Below are 23,277 nucleotides of genomic sequence, written 5' to 3' on the forward strand. Positions count from 1 at the left end.
AGCTTTCAGAAGAAATGTGTTTTCCATTTGTTTGGTTGGTTTTTGTTTAATAGTCACACAAGAGACTATTGAACAACAGTCAGCGTTTCACCACAAAGCTTACAGGAAGGAATATAGAAGAGTAACATTCGTTGGGCCTCGCATCTGTGCAGAATTGCGGAGTATTTTCACAAACATTATCTCATTGAATCCACCCACCAGCCATGAGAGTAGCTTCTTTCATCTACTTCTTTTTAGGCTTAGAGAGCTTAAGAAACTTGTTTCAAGATCACACACACTAACCAGTCCATAGAACAAATATTTTCCTGCATGTGTGTGTGCTCAAAAAAGAAAGATGTTGGGTTTCCGTCATCGCAAGTCAGAATTGTGCCAATGGAAGAGTGGTCTTCATTCTGGGTGCCTAATGCACGTTGAGGGTATGTTGTCTGGAGTCAGTCAACCTTTCAGGGCAGTGATGGGTAGGTAGTCTCCTCAGGAAGAGAGGTGACAAGTGTCAACAATGATTTATCAGTTATATCTGGATTCACCAAATGGAGAATCTTTGCATGGAGATTGAGGAAGTAACATTTAAGGATGGATGATCGAGTACAAATATAATTAGTGGTCACTTTGATTTGAAGTATGAAGTATGCTCTCATTCTCCAGTCTATCTTGTTATGTTGCCTCTTAGCAGCCTACACTTGCTCTTCAGAACGCTTGTCACTATATTAAGAGCTAGTCATTTTTAGAATTACCTGCTGATCACCTGTCTCTCTACCAGCCTGGGAGCTGGGGGAGGGGAGGGACTTTGCCTTTTTGTTCACCACCGTATTTCTAGGGCCCTTAAGAGAGTACGTATGAAGAGTGCAGTAAATCTTTGTCGAGTGAATGAATAAATGAATAATTGAACAAATGAATTTTTATAGAAGGTTATTACATAGAGTAGATTCATGAACTCACATAATTATATCTACAGCAGAGAATAATGCATCAAAGAAGTTGAGCTGTCAGGGATGAAAGTAGGGTGTGGAGTTATTACTCCCCTCTTGCTATTGTGGGTTCCTACTGCGATAAATGCTAATAGACCGAGTGTAATGATTAAGGCAAAGAGTCCTTCTGGGAATTGTTAATAAGGCTACTTTGACAAATCTAAGACAGCTTTTGTTTCGTGATTGTTATCTTTCAAGGCTTAGTCATGAATGGCTTATCAGGGTTTTGAATTTAATTGTCTGCAGAAAAAGCTCATTGCTTTCTTGTCGAATGCCTCTGTAAAATTTCAAAATTCCAACATGGCAGGATTGCTGACATGCAGAAAGGCTGCGTAATAGATGAATTACTCCCTCCCACATTTAGAGTTGACCTAAGTTCTCCTCCACCACTTTGCTCTTCCTCCCAACCTTCTGGTTGTCGTTATTGAGCCCTTCTGCTTGCATCATCAACAGTAAGCCCACAGATAGTTTTATTTAATAACACATGTAAAATATATATACTATATTCATGGCTGGGTTGCACAGACTCTGCAGATTAAGGCAACATGTTGTTTGCTTCTCCTTTTCGGGGGTCTGAACAAACTTAATACCAGGTGCTTTGTGCCAAAGCACTTGTTTTGCTGGGAACTGAACGTTGAGGTATGTATGGTGTTATGTGACTGCCACCCGAACCGTTCTTTTCCAGTTACGGGAAGAATTTGACCGTGGGATTGATGTCTCTCTGGAGGAGGAGCACAGCGTCCATGATGTGGCTGCCTTGTTGAAGGAGTTCCTGAGGGACATGCCGGACCCCCTTCTCACCAGGGAGCTGTACACGGCCTTCATCAACACTTTGTGTGCGTAAGGCAGCCCTTTGCGGGGAAGTGCCCGTGGAATACCAGCATATCCAAGTCACTCATCAAAGCTTTGTTCATGTTTGCACTGATAGCTTTTTTTGTCTTTATTTATTAGTCTCTAATGAGTGGGCTATTTGGGGAATTTTCTGAGATTTACCCTAGGGAGAATTAGCAAGAAGAATTTGGGATGCTTTCAAATGACCCCTAAGACTGTAGAAAGTGCTATGTAAATTGATGCTTTGGAATACTAGCAAGAGTTCACATTAAATCTGTCCCTAAAAATAAGTTTGCCTTTCTGGAATGAAAAAGGAGGAAGCCACAGGAACCCAGAGAGGAGGGGGCAGGCAATGATCCAAGGGAAGCCCAATGGTAGGACTTCTAATGTGGCTACTTCTGGGCTCTAGATACAGATCCCATGGAGGAGAAATGGAGGGTGATGGGGAGGAAGGATAGACTCAGTCAGCCTCCAGCGCTACAATTAATATAGGACCACGACAGAGAGAGAAGACGCTGCCCTTGTGCCGTGTCTTGGGTACTGCCAACAGAAATTCTATCCTTTGGGTGTTCCTCAACAGAAAAGAGCCCCAAACCCATTAGAAACTCAAGTTCCAGAACCTTCATTAATTTTCAGCCATTGTTCGTAAATATTTACCAACAATGAAGGATTGAGATCCATAAAGTAAGTGATGAGTTACGTCGGGGAAAGAAGGGAGAAGCAAGTAAGGAAAATTAAGTTACCCTTCCATTATGGATTATCATGATTTCTCTAGTTGTTCCATTTCCCCAGGGTTAATCCATCTTTATATCCTTCAGAGAGATGGGCTGCTAGTTCACTAACCTAATGGGAGAGTGAATGAATGAATGAAATGTGACTTGCCTTGATAACCCCTTCCGAAAGACAGTTCCTCAGTGGCTGGTTTGTGCACCCTTGACTTAGAGCACCTCTTTTTGCCTTGCTTAGTGTTGGAGCCAGAGGAACAGCTGGGCACCCTGCAACTCCTCATCTACCTTCTACCTCCCTGCAACTGCGACACCCTCCACCGCCTCCTGCAGTTCCTCTCCATCGTGGCCAGGCATGCTGATGACAACATCAGCAAAGACGGGCAAGAGGTACGTCCCCCTTGGCCACCAGAGATGCTGTGACTCTTTCTTTTCCCTGTTTTCAGAGGATGAGCCACCAGTATGCTCAAGCATTTCACCTGGAAGAAATGACACCCTCTCCCCGACTTCTCTGACTATGTGTAGGAAGAGAACTAATGTCGAGCTTTCTCTGGATGGACAGCTCCTCGGAGCACATGGGCCACTCACCTCCTTGTAGGTTCTCGATGATGCTTCGCAATGAGGCTGTCATTTTCCATGATGACGCTCTACTCAAGCCCCTGAATTTCCATTTGTGTGAGGAAGACAAGCAAAGAGTTTCAGAGGTGCTTGGAATCAGGAGACAGTAGAGTGACGGGAGTGGGGACATTGCTGTCCTTGCAACTCATTTGAAGTCCAAGTATGATGTCACCTCTTTAATCTTCCAATTTATCTCTGGAGCTCCCATCTGTCCTAGTAGCTAGAATTCCAATATCTGTCTTCAGAGGGGTCCTTCTCTCCTTAAACCTCCCCCCAAAGTAGGAACTGGCTCTATCCAATGGAGGGTCAATCCTGCTTCCACCACCAGATGTAGAGGGAACTAGAAGTTCTGCTTTACTGATCGTTGCCATCGTATCTTGGTGCAACATGGTGTCAACTGTTGAAGACAGTTCTGCACAGTCCCACAGGCTCTTTAGTGATATTTTGGTGGGACCTAGTCCCCACCCAGGCCCCAGTGTGACCCACATCTGAGGTCTTGGGCTCTAGCTCTCTTTGGCCACACTCATATGCTTCAAGGTGTTTTTTGGTTTCACCCTTGGACAAGGGAGGTGCTGGCCTAATTTTTAAGTGACCTCCTACCAAGCTACCTATTTCATCTTTACCTTAACGGGAAACTAGCTTCCCTCTTTGATACCATGCAGCCTTACTTCTCCCTGACCTTGGATTCCCCAGAAGCTATCAGGCCCTTTAATAGGCGAGCATGCATTGTAAATCAACAAGGGGCCAGAGGCTTCCCAAATTAACCACTGAAACTTTTATTTTATATCCTTGTTAAGCAGAACTCAGCTGTATGGGGGATCCAATTCCATGAAATGGTCAAATGTTTTTCCCAAAAAAGATAGTCATATATATATTTTTTTCCACTTAAATGCAGAAAGACAATTCCATATTTCTTATGCTCATCCTCTGTGTTGGGGAGGGAATGGAACTTCCCTGAGTTTGCCATTTATCACTCTAGTAGTTATAATCACTGAAACTTCTGCTGGCTGCCGATTTAATACTATGGCCCTGCCACATTCTTTCAGCACACACACAGCTCTTTGATGGCTATGGTATAATTCTCATAATTGCTGAGTAGTTCTACCACCTGTCTGGGTGTCAGCCTTTGTTGGTGGTAGAATGATGTGCGTAATCACTGGGTAAAGTCAGAGACAGCCCTGTGTTCTTAGGAAGGTCAGTTGCTTTGCTGGTATTTCTTAAGTGCTATGTCAGAAGGAGAAAGTCAGGTCTAAGCTGTTAAGAAGGCATCAAGGAAAGAGAAAAGTCCAATTGAACTCACTGTTGCCGTTTTAGAATCATTTTCAGATATTCTTTCCATCCAAATGCTGAACAATACAGCATTGCCTAAGCAAAAAAGAAGAAAGTATTCTTGGATGGGTATAAATGAGAGGTAGTATGCTGGCACACTAGCTACCATTTTTGTATCTCCTACCACGTGCTGGAGCCCTGGTGTCGCAGTTGTTGAGAGCTACGGCTGCTAACCAAAAGGTCGGTAGTTTGAATCTACCAGCCAGTCTTTGGAAACCTGTCCTATAGGGTCACTATGAGTCAGAATCGACTCAACAGCAACGGGTCGGGGTTTTTTACCATGTGCTATCATTGTGCTAGTAGCTTTACATATATTGTCGCTATTCCTCCTAACAGGCAAGAGAGACATCATTGTTCCGATGTATTGGAGGTAGAAACTGAGGGCCCAAGGAGTCAAGTAACTTACCCGGTGTCCCACTGGGAGTCTCCACTTCTGGTTGTGCAGGTTGCACATTTGTGCATTTCACAAGTCGTTGGGAGGCACCATGTGCCCCAAAGTCCCTATAGATTTGCGTAGCTATTAGGGCAACGTCCCAGTGGATGGCAGTAAAATGTCTTGAAGAAGGGGCTCCTTTCTCTAATTCACACAAAGTTATCATATTGGCTAGTGGTGGGGTCAGTCCCATGACTAAGAAAATCCCAGCTGTGCCTCCAACCCAAGCCAGTCTAACATACCAAGAACATACATACAGAGTAGGAATTAGACCTGTACTGGAGGTCTAGCTCTGGGTTTCTCAGCTTCAGCACAACTCACATTTGAGGCTGGATCCTTCTTTGTGGTAGGGCTGTTCTGCACATTGTAGGATGTCTAGCCATATCCCAGGCCTCTACCCACTAGATGACTATAGTTCCCCCTCCCCAGCGTGACAACCACAGATGTCTCCAGACAAGGCCACATGTCCCCTGGGGACAAAATCACCCCCTGTTGAGAACACTTGGTAGCTCTGTAAATCGCTAGCCATGTGTTTTGGCACAAATCCATTAACCTGCCTAAACCTGGTTTTCCTACCTGAACGTTGAGAATAACAGTTCTTGAACTGTCACTGTACAGTGGTTGAGAGGACTGGTTTACTCTAAGGAATGTGAAAACCTCTTGTTAACAGCAAAGTTGTACAAGGCAGCAAGGGGTTGCAAAGGTTTCTAGACACTCTGGACCTCAACCTTGCATCCAAATGAAAGAGTAATAATCAAAGATTAAAGCGGCGTGGGAAATGTAAGGAGGGCTTTGCTTCTGTGCAATCCTTAGAAGTTATAGTAAGCAAGTAGCCTGTGCCGCCATCTTAGACTGGAGTGAAGAGTACCAGCGGGGAAGTACTGAGGGGCCCGAGGGGTAATCAGGCTATGCTCATAGGATACCAAATGCCTCTGTAAGGGCAAGGTGGTTGATTTTTAAGCCAAGAATCCTCGAAAGGATTTGACTAACAGACGAGATGATCCATGCTGCCGATTGGTTATTGATGGGAGAGAGGGAGTTAGGAAGCTCTGTTAGTCTCTCAGCGCTGCCATGACAAATCACTACAAAGTGAGTGGCTTACAACAGAAGTTTATCTCTCATAGTTCTTATCCGAAATCAAGATGTTGGCAGGGCCAGGTTCCCCTGGAGGCCCTAGGAGAGAATCTTTCCTTGCCTCTTCCAGCTTCTGGTTGCTGCCAGCATTCCTTGGCATGTGGCAGCATCCCTCCTATCACTGCCTTTGCCTTCACATGGCCTTCTTCTCAATTTGTATTCTCATCAGTCTATTATAAGGACACTTGTCATTGGATTTAATGCCCATCTGGATAATTCAGGATGATTTCATCTTCAAATCCTTAACTGAATTACATCTTCAAAGACCCTTTTTCCAAATAGGCTCACATTCTCAATTTCTAGGATCTTTTAGGGATCTTTTGTGGAGCCACTATTCAACCTACTTTTATACGAATAGCTTTTGTAAGAACAGAAGTATGTCATACAGTAATTATTTGAATCAAGCGTGTCCTGAGTGTCTACCTTGAATAACAGTACACCAGTGATCATCGTTCAGGGATTTCCTGACTACCGTTTTCTGTTTGCTGCTGTTCTTAGCTGCCATCACGTCGGCCCCCAACTCATGGCGACCCCATGCACGAGGGAACAGAACTCTGCTGGGTCCTGCACCATCCCCATGATCAGTTGCTGATTACACTGTTGGGATTCATAGGGTGTTCATTGGCTGATTTTCCAAAGTAGATCGCCAGGCTTTTCTTCTTAATTTGTCTTAGTCTGGAAGCTCCACTGAAACCTGTTCAGCATCATAGCAACATGCAAGCCTCCACCGACAGACAGGTGGTGGCTGCGCATGAGGTGCATTGATCGGGAATGGAATCTGGGTGTCCCGCATGGAAGGCAAGAATTCTACCACTGCACCAGCGCTGCCCCGCTTGGTATGCTCTAGTGTCCAGGAAATGGAGGAGGTGAGGACACAGGCAACTGTGGAGTTAGGTGATGCTCTGCTGAGTCACTGCAGGAGTTCAGAGAATGAGTGATGGAGGTGGGCAGAGAAGTTAGGAATGGCTGCAGGGAGGTAATTGAACATAAGCTACACATGGAAGGGTGCATAGGCACTGAGTAAACCGAGAGCATACGCATGTCATAGAGACGGGAGTTAGCTTCCATCCCTTCTGATAGAAGTTAAGAGTAGAGATAGAGGAATGAGAGAGAGGTTCTCTATGTATTATTAGTTTCGTTGGTTTGGCACGTTCAGATAGAAACAGAATTGGGCAGACTGTAGCGAGACTGAGAATCAAATTTCAAAATATGGTCAAGAAAGCGATGTTCAGCTTTTTCTCTTCTCTACTTGTCCGTTTGTGTTAGTTGTGTCGTCTCTTTGTTAGGGAGTTGCTTTTCTAGATTGAAACACGGAATTTTACCGAACCAGAGCGTCGAGAAGCTTGGGGCTCACACAGACTCTGCCGTCACCTTGCTACATGGCCTTGTCTTTATAAAATGACAGAAGAGGAAAGAAAATGGAGGTTGGCAGGGGTAGATAGAGGGTCGTAGTTTCCTTATCTGTAAAATGAACATAAAACCAAACCTGTTGCCATCAAGTCAAGTCCAACTGATGGTGACCCCATGTGTTACAGAGTAGAACTGCTCCATAGTGTTTTCTTGGCTATGATCTTTATGGAAGCAGATCGCCAGGCTTTCTTCTGTGGCACTGCTGGGTGGGTTGCAGTTGCCAACTTTTAGGTTAATACTGGAGCGCAAACTGTTTGAGCCACCTAGGGACCTAAATGAACAAAATATTTCCTTTCTAATGCGTGTTAATTAGTTTTAAAATTCAATGCGTCATTAATTAATGGAATCTTAAAGATGTCTATGAGAAGGGCATGAGAAACATTGTTGACTAGTCCCTCGGTGCTTTTTTTGGAAAAAAAAATAGTGATCTTTTATCGAACTGTGGTGTTTTGCTATCTTTTTTTTTTTTGTTATATTTTATTCTGTTTTGTTTAGTTTGCTGTTTGCTTTGCTCCTTAGGGGAAGCAGAAATTCCCAAATGTAAGACAGATTTTATTTCTTCTAGAAAGAATATTACAGGATCAAAATTGAAACAGCCTTCAGGAGTGTTTTTTCAGGAAGTCCAAGAACCCCCCGGCATTGCATGGATAATGTGGTGTGAAATTGTACTTTTCTGGTGAGAGAACCCATAGCTTTCATTTGCCCCTTAAAGGGCCTGTATGCCAAACAGGAAGAACCAGTGTGATTACTGATCTTTGGGGAGGAATATGCACTAGGAAATGGAAGATTGGCTTTGGAACTTTAGCGTAAGGATGGAGGGGAGTGAGGCACTCACCCGGGGTGCGAAATTCAAGGGGGCTCCAAAAAACTCAGTCATCATAGATTTTTCTGCATTCATGGTTGATTTTTCAGCATTTGGCATTCAAACACTATTTAGTTGATGACTGAGTTTTTTGGCGCCCCCTTCCATTTTGCGCTCGAGGTGAGGGCCCTCGTCCCTGCCCTGCTTTAAAGCTAGTGGTCCCATTGCCCATTGCCTATTGCCCATGGAAGAGCGGCCAAGGAAGAGTGGGGCCACCTGCTTCCCGGCTCCAGCACCTCCCAGCTGTCATCTCTATGTGTTACTTCCCTCCTCCAAAAAATAAGGACAAAAACAACAGCTGCTGCAGAAGCCTAGAGAGAGAAAGAGTTAAAATAGCCTGTGGGAAGCCCCTAGCCCAGTGACTGTCCATGCGAAACGGTTAATAAATATGAGCTTTTCCCATTAGGCTCAGAAATGATCAAGGAGGCTTATTCAGTGAAGATCAAACTTGTCCTTGAATTTGCTGGCTAATTAAATAATAACCCATCATCAAGTGCACATTGTACTACCTAGACATGGCCGTGTGTGTGTGTGTGTGTGTGTGTAGGTATGTATGTATATTCATATTCTATATGTTTTATCTATATATGTATTTATATGTTTATATTATATATTATTTATATTTTATATATGCATATATAAAAAAACTCTGCTGTCAAGTTGACTCTGACTCATGGCAACCCCATGAGTATCAGAGTAGAACTGTACTCCATAAGGTTTTCAATAGCTATAATCTTATGGCAGTAGATCACCAGGCCTTTCTTCCGCAGTGTCACTGGGTGGATTTGAACCGCCAACCTTTCGGTTAGTAGCTGAACATCACCCAGGGACCTCTATATGTGTATATATGTATATGTATATATACATATCTATATACAAATACGTATGTGTACATACATATATGTATATATAAGTGTATATACGTATATATGTATATAAAACCTGTTGCCATCAAGTCGATTCTGACTCATAGTAACCCTATAAGACAGAGTAGCACTGCGCCATAGGGTTTCCAAGGCTCAAATCTTTACAGAAGCAGACTATCACATCTTTCACCTGAGGAGCAGCTGGTGAGTTTGAACCACCAACCTTTCAGTTAGCAGCTGAGCACTTAACCACTGTGCCACCAGGGCTTCTGATATATGTTGCTGTTGTTGTTATTAGGTGCCGTTGAGTCAGTTCTGACTCATAGCGACCCTACGTACAACAGAACAAAACACTGCCGTGTCCTGCGCCATCCTCACAATCCTTGTTATGCTTGAGCTGATCATTGCAGCCACTGTGTCAATCCATCTCGTTGAGGGTCTTCCTCTATTTCGCTGACCCTCTACTTTACCAAGATTGATATCCTTCTCCAGGGACTGATCCCTCCTGATAATATGTCCAAAGTATGTGACAAGAAGTCTCACCATCCTTGCTTCTAAGGAGCATTCTGGCTGTACTTCTTCCAAAGCAGATCTGTTCATTCTTCTGGCAGTCCATGGTATATTCAGTATTCTTTGACAACACCACAATTCAAAGGGGTCAATTATTTGATCTTCCTTATTCATTGTCAGCTTTCCCATGCATATGAGACAATTAAAACATATATGTATATGCATGTATATTATATACATATTTAACACATACATGTATATACGTATTTAAACAGAGAGAGCAAGGGTCGATGTTGTCTGTGAGTAAATCTACTTTCCAGTTTAAAAAATGAAACAAAGCAAAACAAAAAAGGCATTAACAAACCACAGCAAGGAATGGCTTGGTCCGCAGCTAGAATCTATGCGATTTTACAGACGGATTGTGTTACATTCCCAGAATAGCACCAGGAGAAGGACAGGGAGGAAGCAGAGCTTCAGATTGTCCTTGTACTAAATATTCTTTTAAAAGAAAACAAACTCTTCTATTTGTTAATGTTAAAAAAAGGAGAGAGAGAGAGAAACTCTGATATTACTTTGGGGAGGGGAGAGGATTCCCAGTGCTTCCTAGTTCTAAAGGGAAGAATTTGAAATTGCATATATTTGATTTTATCCTTAATCATGAATTTCCAGCGAGAGAAATGAAAAGTAAAATGAAAACTTGTCGTGTTTTATCAATGAAATAAAGAAAAAATAAGCAATCATAGATAAAGCGTGCTCTACTTAAAGTTCCCAGCATTTAGCACAGGAAACAATTTCACTTGGCTGCAAATTGCCTTCTGAAAATCATGGAACCCATGGGCCATGCTGAGATTGCAGGCAAGGAACTGCCAGCTCTGGCTCCACAGGACACGGTGTGACTCAGGAGGCTTGTTCTCAACTGTCACTTGCAACTCTTGAATTCTATGCTGTGCACCCATGTGCTTTTCAAATCCGCGCAGATCGGCCCAGGCAGTCTCCCCACCAAGCAGCCACTTCCTGTACTTATCCAGGCTTGCCTAGAATTTTAACTAATTTGACAAGAGAAATAAAAATTCACCTAGAATAGTGGTTCTCAACCGTGGGCCACTTTGCACCCCAGGGGACCCTTGACAATGTCTGGAGACATTCTTGGTTGTCAAAACTGGAGGTGGGAGGGATGCTACTAGCATCTAATAGGTAGAGGCCAGGGATGCTGCTAAACATCCTATAATATATAGGACAGCCCCACCACAAGGAATGATCTGGCCCCACATAGTGCCGTGATGAAGAAACCGTGGCCTACAGAAACTTAACCAGTTCATCTTTTCCATCTTAAAATTAAATAGGTAGATGGATGGAGGGATGGATGGATGAATAGATATAGATAGGTAAAGTAAGTAGGTAAAAGGAATTCTCAAGCCTTTTAAAATGCTAGTATTCCTTGTTACGGCAATTCCACCTAAAGGGATTACTCCTAAGACAGTGCTCAGGCAAGTTCACAAAATGTCTTTTTAAGGCTCTTCTTTGTACCAATGTTTGTAACAACAGAAAACTGAAAGCAGTGTAAGTGCCTGTCAGTTGGCTGTGATTAAAACGAATTGTGATATTATCCGTGCAATGGGATGCTAGGGACCGATCAGGATGACAATATAGGATTTATTGCAGTGGAAAGATGAATGCAACATATTGTTAAGAAACAATAAGCAAGTTACAAAATAATATATGCACCATGATCCCAGTTTTAGAAACGAAAATAATAGTGTAGACATATATGTGTATATGTGCATAGAAAGAGTATGAATGGCTGGTTCTTGGGAGTGATGGGATTATGGGCAATTTGTTTTCTTTATGCTTACCTGTACTTGTTAATTAATAATATATTGAACATGAGTAATTTTTTTTTTTTAATATTTCAGGTAAAAAAAAGAATTCCCTTCTTCGTCTCTGTACTACCCTTTAGCTCCTGCTATCTTTCTTCTTCCTTCCCTGTCAGATACTTTTTGGAAAAAGTATCTCCATTCACTGCTGCTTCTTTCTCCTCTGCCCCTGGAATGGCTCTTAGTTAGAACCATCTGATAGTCCAACCTTCCTGGATTCTAACGGAAACAACATGGGCCCTGCCGGAAAAAATAAAATGGAAAGGAAAAAAGTTTCATTGATTATCGATCCCTCCTGCATTTTGTAAAGCAAAAATAACAACAGTCCTGTGTTCCCTCCTCCCATAGGTCACTGGGAACAAAATGACATCTCTGAACTTGGCCACCATATTCGGACCCAACCTGCTGCACAAGCAGAAGTCATCAGACAAAGAGTTCTCGGTCCAGAGTTCAGCTCGCGCTGAGGAGAGCACCGCCATCATTGCTGTGGTGCAGAAAATGATTGAAAACTACGAAGCCCTGTTCATGGTAGGTGGCCCTGCTTGGGGGTGACATCATGGTGAATCGCCTTTCTGTTGCTTTACGGCTGCATAATGAAACTCTAGTGCATCCCCTTCTGGTCTCCAATACTGGTCATTTAAATGAAGTCATGGGAAGCTAGGCAGTTTCAGTAGGAATCGAAACTTCCAGAACACATGATTTCACTGTAAGTTTTGTGCCTCTGTCACTCTACTTCTAAACAAACATACCCAAAATTATAAATTTCACTCTGTTGCCCCCTAAACGATGGTCACTCTTTGGAGTCATTTAACTATTCGTATAACAGTGTCCTTGTTCAAACTGTTGTTGAAACCCTTTCTTTTGGCCTTGTATCTGTGGCCCTCATGTATTGTAACCACCCTCTGTGATAGCACATTCTCCAAGAGCAATCTTGACGTCTTATCTCCCACGTGAAACTTTGCCTGTCCTTCACCTGTCCTTCCCATGGCACTTCTCATGTCATTTCTTTGTACCTTGAACCCCATTACTTGACTTTGTGGTGTTTATCTTATTCATCATTGTGTTACGGTAATTTATGACTAATTCCCCTGGTAGATTACAAACTCATTTAAAATAAGGGCTGTGCCCTTGTTATCTCCTCTCTGTATCCTCTGTACACTTTTGGAAGGCCCTCCATCTGGCAGTCATTCAATAAATATTTTTTTGATTTGTATTGAATTACCAGTTCCTGTTTTCCTTCATAAAACTGCATTACTTGCTCCAACTTCCCTTGAATCATTAGAACAGATGCCAACTCTTTTCTATTTCTGTTCACCACTCAAATTGCATGTCAGAATTTACAGCAACTTTCCCCATGTTCCTTCTCTCATATCTGTTGTCAGTTTGCAAACCCTCGCCATAAATCCTACCTCCTCCACTCCTACTCCACTCAAGCCTTTTGTGACTTCTTCAGTGAAGCGTGCTAGTTCCCCATTTTCGATCCCCTTTATGTTTTGTCTATATTTATCAAGCGCCATGCATTAGATTCGTTTCCAAGCTTGTCATATACCAATTAGGTTTTGTAAATGTGAGAGTCAGTGATTCAGAATCCTTGCCCTCTGTGTCTTACCTATGTGATCGTGAACAAGAAATTCAGCACTCAGTATCAATTTCAGTTTCTGTGAAATGGGAGAAATAAAAATATGGCCTAATTCTCAGGGTGGTTACCAGAGTCTGTTGATATCTGAAAGCATTCTGCAAACTGTCAAATTCTATATGCATGTTTATTAATAAGTATATTGGTTAGGCAATGCAAGCTGCCCCAAATCTCAGTGCTTCAACACAAGACACGTAAATATCTCGCAGGCAGAAAGTTTAATTTGATGTTTGGTGGACAGCCTTCCAGGTGGGGATTGAGGCATCCTAGCTCCTTGCACCTTGAGGCTCTGCCATCCGCTAGGATTTTATGGGCCAAGGCTAGAAGGGGTATCCATCCCATCTTCTCAAATCCCATTGGCCACAGCTCACCAAGAAGCCACCGCTAACTGCAAGGGAGGCTGGGAAATGTGTTCTGGCTGGGTGCCCAGGAGAAAGAGAACATGGAGTTACCACAGTGACAAGTTCACTGAGGTAAAGCGACCGTGTCTCTGAAGCACTCTCTGTGTTGCACACAGTAAGCTCTCAAAGATGGTGCACTGACGCTGTGTACATTTCACACTTCAGCCAAAATCCTCATAATTAATTACATGTTTGGATGAACCAAGTGTCTGAACTTCTCAACATTTTCCTCACATTTTAAGTCATGTATCATCTTGCCAAGTAGTCTTGGCATCATTTCATGCTCTCTGGCGTTTTGTTCTAACAAAATAAAATAAGCACCTCTCTTTGATCCTAATTCTATTCTCTAAATTCTGTATTCTAAGCAAAGTTCTCCTGCATATCTGTCCTTCCACAAACCATCAGGCATTTATTTATTTTCCTCTCAGATACTGACAAAACACTTCCTAGTCTGTTTTTGTGATGTGGGAAAGTACAGCTGCCGCCATTTGGATTGTGGCAGTCCTCTGTTTCCTGTTCCCTACTTCCGGGATTACTAAGGACAGCAGCTTTTGCCGTTAGTTGCCATTGAGTCAGCCCTGACTCAGGGTGGCCCCATGCACAGCAGAGCAAAACACTGCCCAGTTCTGCACCATCCCCATGACTGGTTGTGGATCCTACCGTTGTGATCCATAGGGTTTTCACTGGCTAATTTTTGGAACTAGACCACCAGGCCTTTGTTCCTAGTCCATCTTGGTCTGGAAGCTCTGTTGAAACCGGTTCAGCACCCTAGCAACACGCGAGCCTCTGCTGACAGGCTGCAGATAGTATTCTGCCTTCTCCACCATTTTCCAAATCCGATCTTGGTTTGCAGTTCGTTGTAGGGATTGATGTCGACAGCGTCTTGGGTAGTAGCTCATATTCGTGTTCCCCATTTGTGGTCTTCGCTTCTCTGCGAGGCCTTGCCTGGCCACCTTCTCTGAAATCACAAACCTCACACGCATCCACACTCCCTATCCCCTTTCCCTGCTGTATTTCCCTCCTTATCACTCACCACTAATACAGGCTACTAATGTCTCCCCACTAGAATGTAAACTCCAGGATGAATTTTGGTCTGTTCCCGTCTTTTTTCTTGACTGCATGACTCCTGTGTCTGGCACATGGTAGGAGCAAAAGAAATAGTATTGGAATTAATGACTGACTCCATGGTAATTCTGTTTCATATGATTTCCATCTTACCAGTTCTTACTCCTTAAACGTATGAAAAGGTTTGGGCATGGAGGAATTAAAGGTAACTTTTTTAGAGTAATTTAGCCTTTCACAGAAGCATTCCTAATCTCCTTGGACTGATTATGGGAATTGTATATTGAGAAAGAGGACAGTGATGTGGGAAGGGAGGCAGATCAAAGATTCCAAGCCTGGATCAGTAAGTAGAAGGATACTAGCTCGGAAACTAGAAAACTTTGTTTTAGTCCTACTTCTGCTGTGCATTAGCTACGTGACCTCATCTCCTTAGATTTCTATTTCTTTAGTATAATAGGACTAGGTTCGAATGAATGATGTCCAAGAGCACTTCTAGGTCGAAAAACTGCATGGTTCTCTGTCCTAGTACAGGCTTCCCCTCTTTTATTCCAGAAAGCACAGAAGAATTCTTAGTTTCTCTCGGCATAGTTGACATTTCAAAATCGACTTGTTTATACCAAGGCTAGTGGTTGGTTGGCAGAACTGACCTGTGTGGATGAACAAGCATTTCATCATGTATATAGTTGGTGTTTGTTTCTGCTTTTTAAAGAAGCTTCCAGAAGTATGATGGTATTTTCAAACAAGGAAGGATGAAGCTAGACAGGACCTGATGGTTAAAAGTAGTTAACAACTGTGGAACGTCACAGTCCTTGGAAGGATTTATGAGCTTGGAAAGGGGAGCATCACTGCCCATTGGTGTTGGGAAGGAAGACGTGCTAGAGAAGTTGATTGTGAACTTTTCCTTGAAGACAGAATGCACCCTGGAAGCGGCAACTTAACATAAGAATTGATGGAGGGGATGTAGTAACCCACGTTGGTTCTGACTGTCCTGATGTCGTTCATTTCCCGACGCTGAGAATGCTTCTCCCAAGTTGCCAGTATCTGAGTTAGTGGGAAAGGATGGAAAAGAACGTGTCTTTGGGCCATAATCCAGAAGAGGCATCTGGATTCAGGGGCTGACACCGGTTCAAGAGTCTGGCTAAGATATAGTTTTCTGCATTGGTTGTTTACTTTTCAGGCACTGATTTGGCAATGCAAGAGCTGGAAATATGTCATAACAACCATCATGATCACTCTCCCAAAGAACGCAAGAAGCAAATGATAACAGTGGTAACTTGAGTGTGCAACAGAGTTACAAGGAAACTTAGACATTCAGATTCCTGGGCTACACGCCCGAGAATCTGATTCAGTAGCACTGGGATGGGACCCAGGCATCTGCACTTCCTAATGAATACCTCCAGGGGGTGTTGATGTAGGTAATGTCCTAAGCACACCGGTATGGTGGAAAGTCCATCAGCTTTGCAATGAAGTGAACTACCAGATTCAAATCTCTACTAAGCCATTGAATTGCTGTGTGATCTTGGGCCCTGGGCTTAACTTCCCTAAGCCTTCATTTTCCTCTTGTGAACAAATGAGATGAGGCTACCTACTTTGCAGGACCATTTTAAGAATTAGAAATAACATCCTAAGACACGTAGGACAGGAATTGGCATATATCGTTGTTGTTAGCTGTCATCCAGTCAACTCCAACTCATGGCGATGACCTTATGTACAACAGAACAAAACGTTGCCCAGTCCTACATCATCCTCATGATCATCAGCATCTTCAAGTCCATGTTGTGGTTATTGTGCCAATCCATCTCACCAAGTGTCTCCCTCGCCCTTGCTGTCCATCTAGTTCACCAAACATCATGTCCTGCTCCAGCAATTGATCCCTCTTAATGAGGTATCCAAAGCAAGCGTGTTGGACAGTGTTCTGTTGTGATCCATAGGATTTTCACTGGCTGATTTTCAGAAGTAGATTGCCAAGCCTTTCTTCCTCGTCTGCCTTAGTGTAGAAGCTCTGCTGAAACCTGTCCACCATGTGACCCTGCTGGTATTTGAAATACCAGTGGTATAGCTTCCAGCATCACAGCAACACGGAAGCTACCACAGTGCTACAGCAGACTGACAGACAGGTGGTAGTGGAATATACTAGGCACTCCAAAAAAAAAAAAAAACAGAGAGAGAGAGCTGCTATTATAGTAACTTGCTAATGTGCCTGAAATATAGCACCATCAAAACAGGCTCAGGTCTCCCCTTGGCAATGAAGGCTCCTCTGACCTCGCTATATGAGATGGTGACCTGTGCCTGCACATGTATACTTCTACTTCTCCCTCCGCTCTTTTTCTATTTTCCATAGTGCGTATCACCTTTTGGAGCCCCTGGGTGATGCAAACTGTTAACGTACTCAGCTGCTATCCGAGAGGTTGGAGGTTCAAGTCCTCCCAGAGGTCCCATGGAAGAAAGGCCTGGTGATCTACTTCAAAAAAAAAAAAAAAACCCAGCCATTGCAAACCCTATGGAGCACGTTTCTACTCTGACACACATGGGGTCACGACAAGTTGGAGTCTACTTGATGGCAATTTTTTTTTTTAAATTACCTTCTAACTCACTATATGGAAACCCTGGTGGCGTAGTGGTTAAGTGTTACCGCTGCTAACCAAAAGGTCGGCAGTTCAAATCCACCAGGCGCTCCTTGGAAACCCTATGGGGCAGTTCTACTCTGTCCTCTAGGGTCGCTATGAGTCAGAATTGACTCAACAGCAATGGGTATAACTCACTATGTAATGTACTTATTTATTACACTTATTGAAACCTAAGAGGATGCAAACTTGATGAGGGCAGGGATTTTTGTTTTGTTCACTGGCATATCCAAAAAAGCTAGAACAGAACTCAGTTTGTGGTAGGTACTCAGTAATAATTTGTTGAATAATTCCTGCAACCTTTTACTACTGGGAAAAAAATGTGGGTTTTGTTTCTGTGTGGTTGGTTGGTTGATTGGTTTGGGTTCAGTGCCTTAAATTTCCTTACCTTTAAATCATACCCCTCCAATTCTGATATCAACAATCATTTATAAGCTGCATGGCATAAAGTGGTACTTTCCGGGAACACAGGAACTAAAACATCAGAAGCAAGCATATACAGACACGGTCACTGTTATTGCAAGCAGAATGCATCACCCACTCAATCACTGACACAGCTAATTGTTCTGGAAGCTGTTCCTTCTGTAACTGAAGTTAGCACCCTAGAAAAAACTCATAGTGCTCTTGGGATTAATATGAGCTTTGAAGCAGAGTGGAGAAAACCATCATCTCATCCTAGGAGCCAACATGAGATGATCCCTACTAGGGCTTGTTGTTCTGAGAGGGGAGAGGAGGAGAAGGCACCACCCTTGAGGGCTGATGACAAGCTGGGCTGTGAGCAGGAGACATGGGAAAGCCAGCGTGTTCCCACCCGCTGGGTCGTCAGCCTGAGCTGGGGACCAGCACAGTGCACGTGGGAAATTCAACTGAGAATGACTGGGAGCAAGGGTCAGAGGCTGGGATGAGGATTCCAAGCTCGGAAGCCAAACTTTGCTTGGTGTTTTCTTCATTCTCCGATGCAAATTGCATTTTCTTAAAACCTCTTTTGCATGCAAAATCAAAAGGAGTCAAGCATGATCCAGGCCATCAAACAGGAAAACCACCCCCTACCGACATATCCAGATAATTAGATATGATTTCCATTTCCTTTTTTCTGTCGTGAAAGTAACCACTACTTATGTGCGAGGCCTTGGGCTGGTCATTAGGAACATCACTGGCTAATTCCTTTTCTCCACCATTTTGTAAGGAGTAAGCCAAATTCTCACCATGCATCTGTCAGTGTGTCGTACGGTGGTGGCTAGCTTATTGCTGTGATGCTGGAAGCTATGCCACTGGTATCTCACATACCAGGAGGGTCACCCAGGGTGGACAGGTTTCAGCGGAGCTTCCAGACTAAGATAGGCTAGGAAGAAAGGCATTGTGATCTACTTCCAAAAATTAGCAAAATGAAAACTCTATGGATCACAACAGAACATTGTCCTATATAGTGCCGGACGATGAGCCCCCTAGGTTGGAAGTCACTCAAAATACATAGTGGCTATAACAGTGGTCCCAAATACATCAACAATTGTGAAGATAGCGCAGGACCAGGCAACCGTTCACCATGAGTCAGAGCCGACTTGACAGCGACAACAAGCAAGCCAAGTCCTTTTGCCTATCAGGCAGCTACTAAGTGAATTATTCCGACAGCATGATGCCTCCCTACGCAGAAGAAGAGGCTCTTTGATGTGGCATCTGAGATAAGGGGTCTATTTAGGGAGAAAGAAAGAGAACATTTATGTTAGCCAGTCTGAAAATGAGGAGCGAAGGAGACCTTTAACAGCACAGTCCCTCTGGACTAATCGGAGTTCCAGCCTGGTTGATGCTGAAGCCAGCAGGTGGCTGCAGGAGGCAAGATGTGTCCCTGCTGAGGCCAGCTCACATTGTCCCTTTGTGCCATGAAAGGATATAGGGACTGTTGGTGTCACACACAGGTGGCGGGGAGCAGAAGCATATGCCGCCTGGGCTGTTTCCATTTCCTTTAACCTGTTGCTATGAAGCAAAGTCTGCTCATTTTTCTGTGTCCTTCTTACCTGCGTCATCCCCCATGGAGCTCCATGAGGCCTAGGGTCTTCTCCTCAATTGCCAAAGACACTTCCTGGCAAGTATCAGGCACTTGAGAAATATTTGTCTAATTTAATGCTTCTCAACCCTCCAAGTGCACCCCGGCCTTCCTAACCCACCACAACAGAGCAGCACAGAAGGTTCTCGGCTGGGCCTGCTCGGGTTGTAGCTTTTGCTCCCATACAGAGCAAAAGCGATTTCTTTCCGTGTGTTTGTTCACTAAGAAATGTCATCATGACTTCCAGTGATATTTACTCATGTTAGGGAGTGTTAGCATTTTAAATACCAAAGCAGGATTCTTGGTCAAGTGCGAAGTGGTGGATTGGTGCCTAAACCCCGTGGCACGGGCAGAAGGGCTGGGTCCTGGGAATCGCTCTTCTAGAAGCCCTTCATGGTTTGCTATGGCGACCTAGTAAGTGGAGAAAGCTCGCACCATTTTCCCCTCTCTGTGGTTTATGGAATAACTACATCACAGCAGTTATACCCTAGGCAATCATTCAAGGTTTCTGTTTTAATTTGAAAGGGTAGATTTTAACTGTGACACTTTTATTCCTTCATATGTGCGCTGTTTGCATTTTATTCTCAGAAGCGGGAGAGGCCAAAGTTCTTTTGATTTTTGGAATAGCGTTATGCTATGAAGGAACACATTAAAATCTAAGGAGTTGAAGCTCCAGATAAACACATCCATAAATGGTACCCTTAGAAAATATCTAAAATTACTGAATAGCTGACTAAAACCCAGTAGAGATTTCGATGTGAAACAATAAACTTCAAGTGAAGATGGTCTTTTGGCTGCATTTTGTGTCTTAATTTTAGCCTGCAGAATTGACTGACTTAAAAAAAAAAAAAAAACCTTCATGTTTTTCACTGTAGTGCCCCTTAGTTTCCATTTGTGATACAAAAAAATTTCCGAAGCCAAAAATAAAAAAAAAGTTTAATCATCTGAGCCATACTTTTCATTTTTAGGGTTTTTGTATTGATGACAGAGCCTTGGTGGCACAGTGGTTAAGCACTCGGCTGCTAACCAAGAAGTCAGCGGTTTGAACCCACCAGCCGCTCCACAAGAGAGAGATGTGGCTGTCTGCTTCTATAACGATTGCAAACTTGGAAACCCTATAGGGCAGTTCTACTCTGTCCTATAGGGTCGCCATGAGTCGGAATCGATTCAACGGCAGTGGGTTTGTATTGACGGGAACAGTCGTTTAAGAACTTGTTAGAAAAATTCTGATGATCTTCAGTGGGGAAAGGAAATTTATTTTCAAACTCTAGAAATGAAGAGCAAGATCTTGCGACAAGATGACATTGATAACACAGGTAGAGAGAGAGAGAGACGTCTGAACTAAGATATTGTAACCATCGTGAAGAACAATACTCCTGGGTCATTTTTTATTTTTAGCCATTCCAGCAACATTTATTAAATATCCTATTGGGTTGAAAGCACCACCCTGACCTGTGTTCTCAAGAGCATAAAATTGATTGAGTGGGTGAGTGAATAAGTGAGTAAGGGTCATGGATATGCACAGAGAAACTTCCAAAGAGAAAAGAGTCAGAAGACAAAGTAAGAAGAAGAAGAAGAAGAGTCATCAGTTAGGATGCATTGGGCTGCAAGGAAGAGAATAATCAACTACAGGTGGCTTCACCCATCAGGATCTATTACCTCACATAAGAAGAAGAGCCTCAGAGGCTTTAGCAGCTCTGGGATACTTTTACTCTCTTTGCTCTGCCATCTTCAGCTGTAAGATGACTGCAGCAGTTGGTGGCATCTCTTGCAACCATCATCACATATTGACAAAGAGACGTTTCCTCTCATGCATCTCTTTTCAATATGGAGGAAAATCAGAAAGGGCAAATCTGTAAGCTTTTCCAGAAGCTTCTACCTGAACCCCCTCAGGGTACCTTGGCCAGGAATGACACCCATGGCCTTGTCCTCACTGTGAGGGAGGCTAGCTAATGGAGAACTACAGCATTAGGAGCCTGCATCTGTTCCAGGTGGACAAGGCAGATAATTTCTTCCCTCAGGGACCTTACCTTCAACTTACCTTCCAATAATGTGACCAGCAGGAAAACACAAGGTCTAGGGGAAGAGAAGGAACTGGAAGGGGGAGTCTACATGCAGCCTGGCTTCAAGACCATTGCACTTGAGTGACTGAGAGGTCACAGGCTGTAACTCTGGAAATTCAGAGGGAGGTTGGGAGCAGAGATGTATCGAGAGGAAACCTCATAACTTAGTTGCCTACTAAAAGTGTTAAGCAGAAGAGAGAGTGAAGCTTTACTCCACTATACAGGTTAAGAGACAGCGATAGATGACTGTTAGTCAAGAAAAAGCATCCAAGAGCAAATGGTGGCCATCTCCATGTTATCTGCTCTTACTGTTTCTTTTACGTTTTAAATTTGTTAATTATTTCATCTATTTCTAACAAACCTTTTTATTACTAGCCCTCATTGCAATTGGTGAGGTACTTTCAAATCTTTTAGTCCTTTTGATCCGCATTGTTGTTACTGCCATCAAGTCGATTCCGACAACCCTATGTGTGCAGAGTCGAAATGCTCCATAGGGTTTTCAAGGTTGTGACCTTTCGGAAGCAGATCACCAGGCCTGTCTTCCCAGGCGCCTCTGGGTGAGTTTGAACCACCAGTCTTTCAGCTAGTAGTCAAGTACTTAACCATTTGTGCCACCCAGTCACCCTCTGATCCCTATAAAACCCCCACAGAGGAAATGAGACGAGTAGGATATGTCCGGATTTTTAGCTACAGGAGCTAAATCCTAAGGAAGGCAGGTGGTGTGTCCAAGTTTACATTAATTATAAGCAGCAGAGCCGAAGCTGGACCTTGGGGCTGCCCACGCTTATTCTTTCGACAGCATCCCACTTCTTAATTTTGGCCGTACGTGAGGGATCGGCCTGGATATTTCTTTTTTACTTTAAACTGTTGTTTCCTATCAGTTGCTTCATTTGACTTTTGTTTCTCTGCTAAGTATCTTAAGTTGATAGAAAATGAATGCTCATCCAATTGAACTGAGCGGGTAGGTTGAAATTTTTATTAAATGATAGGAAATAAGATCTGCAACTATAGACAAAGAGTAGAGGAAGGAATCGGACAACTGGACGGACAGCGGCACTGGATGCTGTTGGGTGAGCATTACAAGTCAGTTCCAGGCATCCTTTCTCACTCCCTGCCCTCTTTTTCCCACTGGCCCCAATTTTCTGGACCATTATTGCTTTATTTTTTTTTTAAAAAAAGGACATAGTTTTAGTATTATGAATTTTGAGGCTGCTTTAAATCATTTTGTAACAAGATGGGGTATGCATGGATTGATCAAATTAATTAATTACGTACACCGTAACTAGTCTTGCATAATACGTAGGAACATCATCTTATCTCCCCTTCCTGAAATACATGGATCCCCATTTTTTAACAGTGTCTTTTTATTTATTTGTAAATAGGGTCTCCAAACCAAAACAGTATCATGAGTCTTGTAAGAAGAAACTATAGATCGATTTATAGCCCTGACCTTTCTGTTTTTTTCATTTGTGAACAAGTAAGAGTCACATATGCTCCATAAAATTAAAACTAACACAAAGAACATGTTGTTGTCAAGTCGATGTCAATTCATGGACATCCCACGTGTTACAGAGTAGCATTGCTCCATAGGGTTTTCTTGGCTGCAATCTTTACGGAAACAGATCACCAGGCCTTTCTTCATGGGTTTGAACACCAGCTTTTAGGTTAGCAATCACAAAACACTTGCACCACGCAGGGACCTTAAACCAGTTACTGTAGAGTCAGTCTGACTCACGGCTACCTCACGTGTTTCAGAGTAGAACTGTGTTCCCTAAGATTTTCAAGGCTGCGAACTTTCAGAAGCAGATAGCCTGGCCTTTCTTCCAAGGAGCCCCTGAACGTGTTCAAACCGCCAAACTTTCAGTTAGTAGTGCAGTGCTTAACCATTTG

General features: G+C 43.2%; 1 protein-coding gene across 1 annotated transcript in view; it reads left to right on the top strand.

The window, feature by feature from the left end:
• ARHGAP6 (Rho GTPase activating protein 6) overlaps nt 1–23,277 on the top strand; it is an 87,782-nt gene that overhangs the window by 40,761 nt on the left and 23,744 nt on the right. The window contains exons 6-8 of the mRNA XM_023740713.1: nt 1,654–1,804; nt 2,766–2,914; nt 11,909–12,088. Of these exons, the coding sequence (XP_023596481.1) occupies nt 1,654–1,804; nt 2,766–2,914; nt 11,909–12,088 (480 nt within the window). The remainder of the gene's footprint in view (nt 1–1,653; nt 1,805–2,765; nt 2,915–11,908; nt 12,089–23,277) is intronic.

Source organism: Trichechus manatus, unplaced genomic scaffold (genome assembly GCF_000243295.1).
Source record: "Trichechus manatus latirostris isolate Lorelei unplaced genomic scaffold, TriManLat1.0 scaffold00162, whole genome shotgun sequence".
In the NCBI taxonomy this organism is placed as follows: domain Eukaryota; kingdom Metazoa; phylum Chordata; class Mammalia; order Sirenia; family Trichechidae; genus Trichechus; species Trichechus manatus.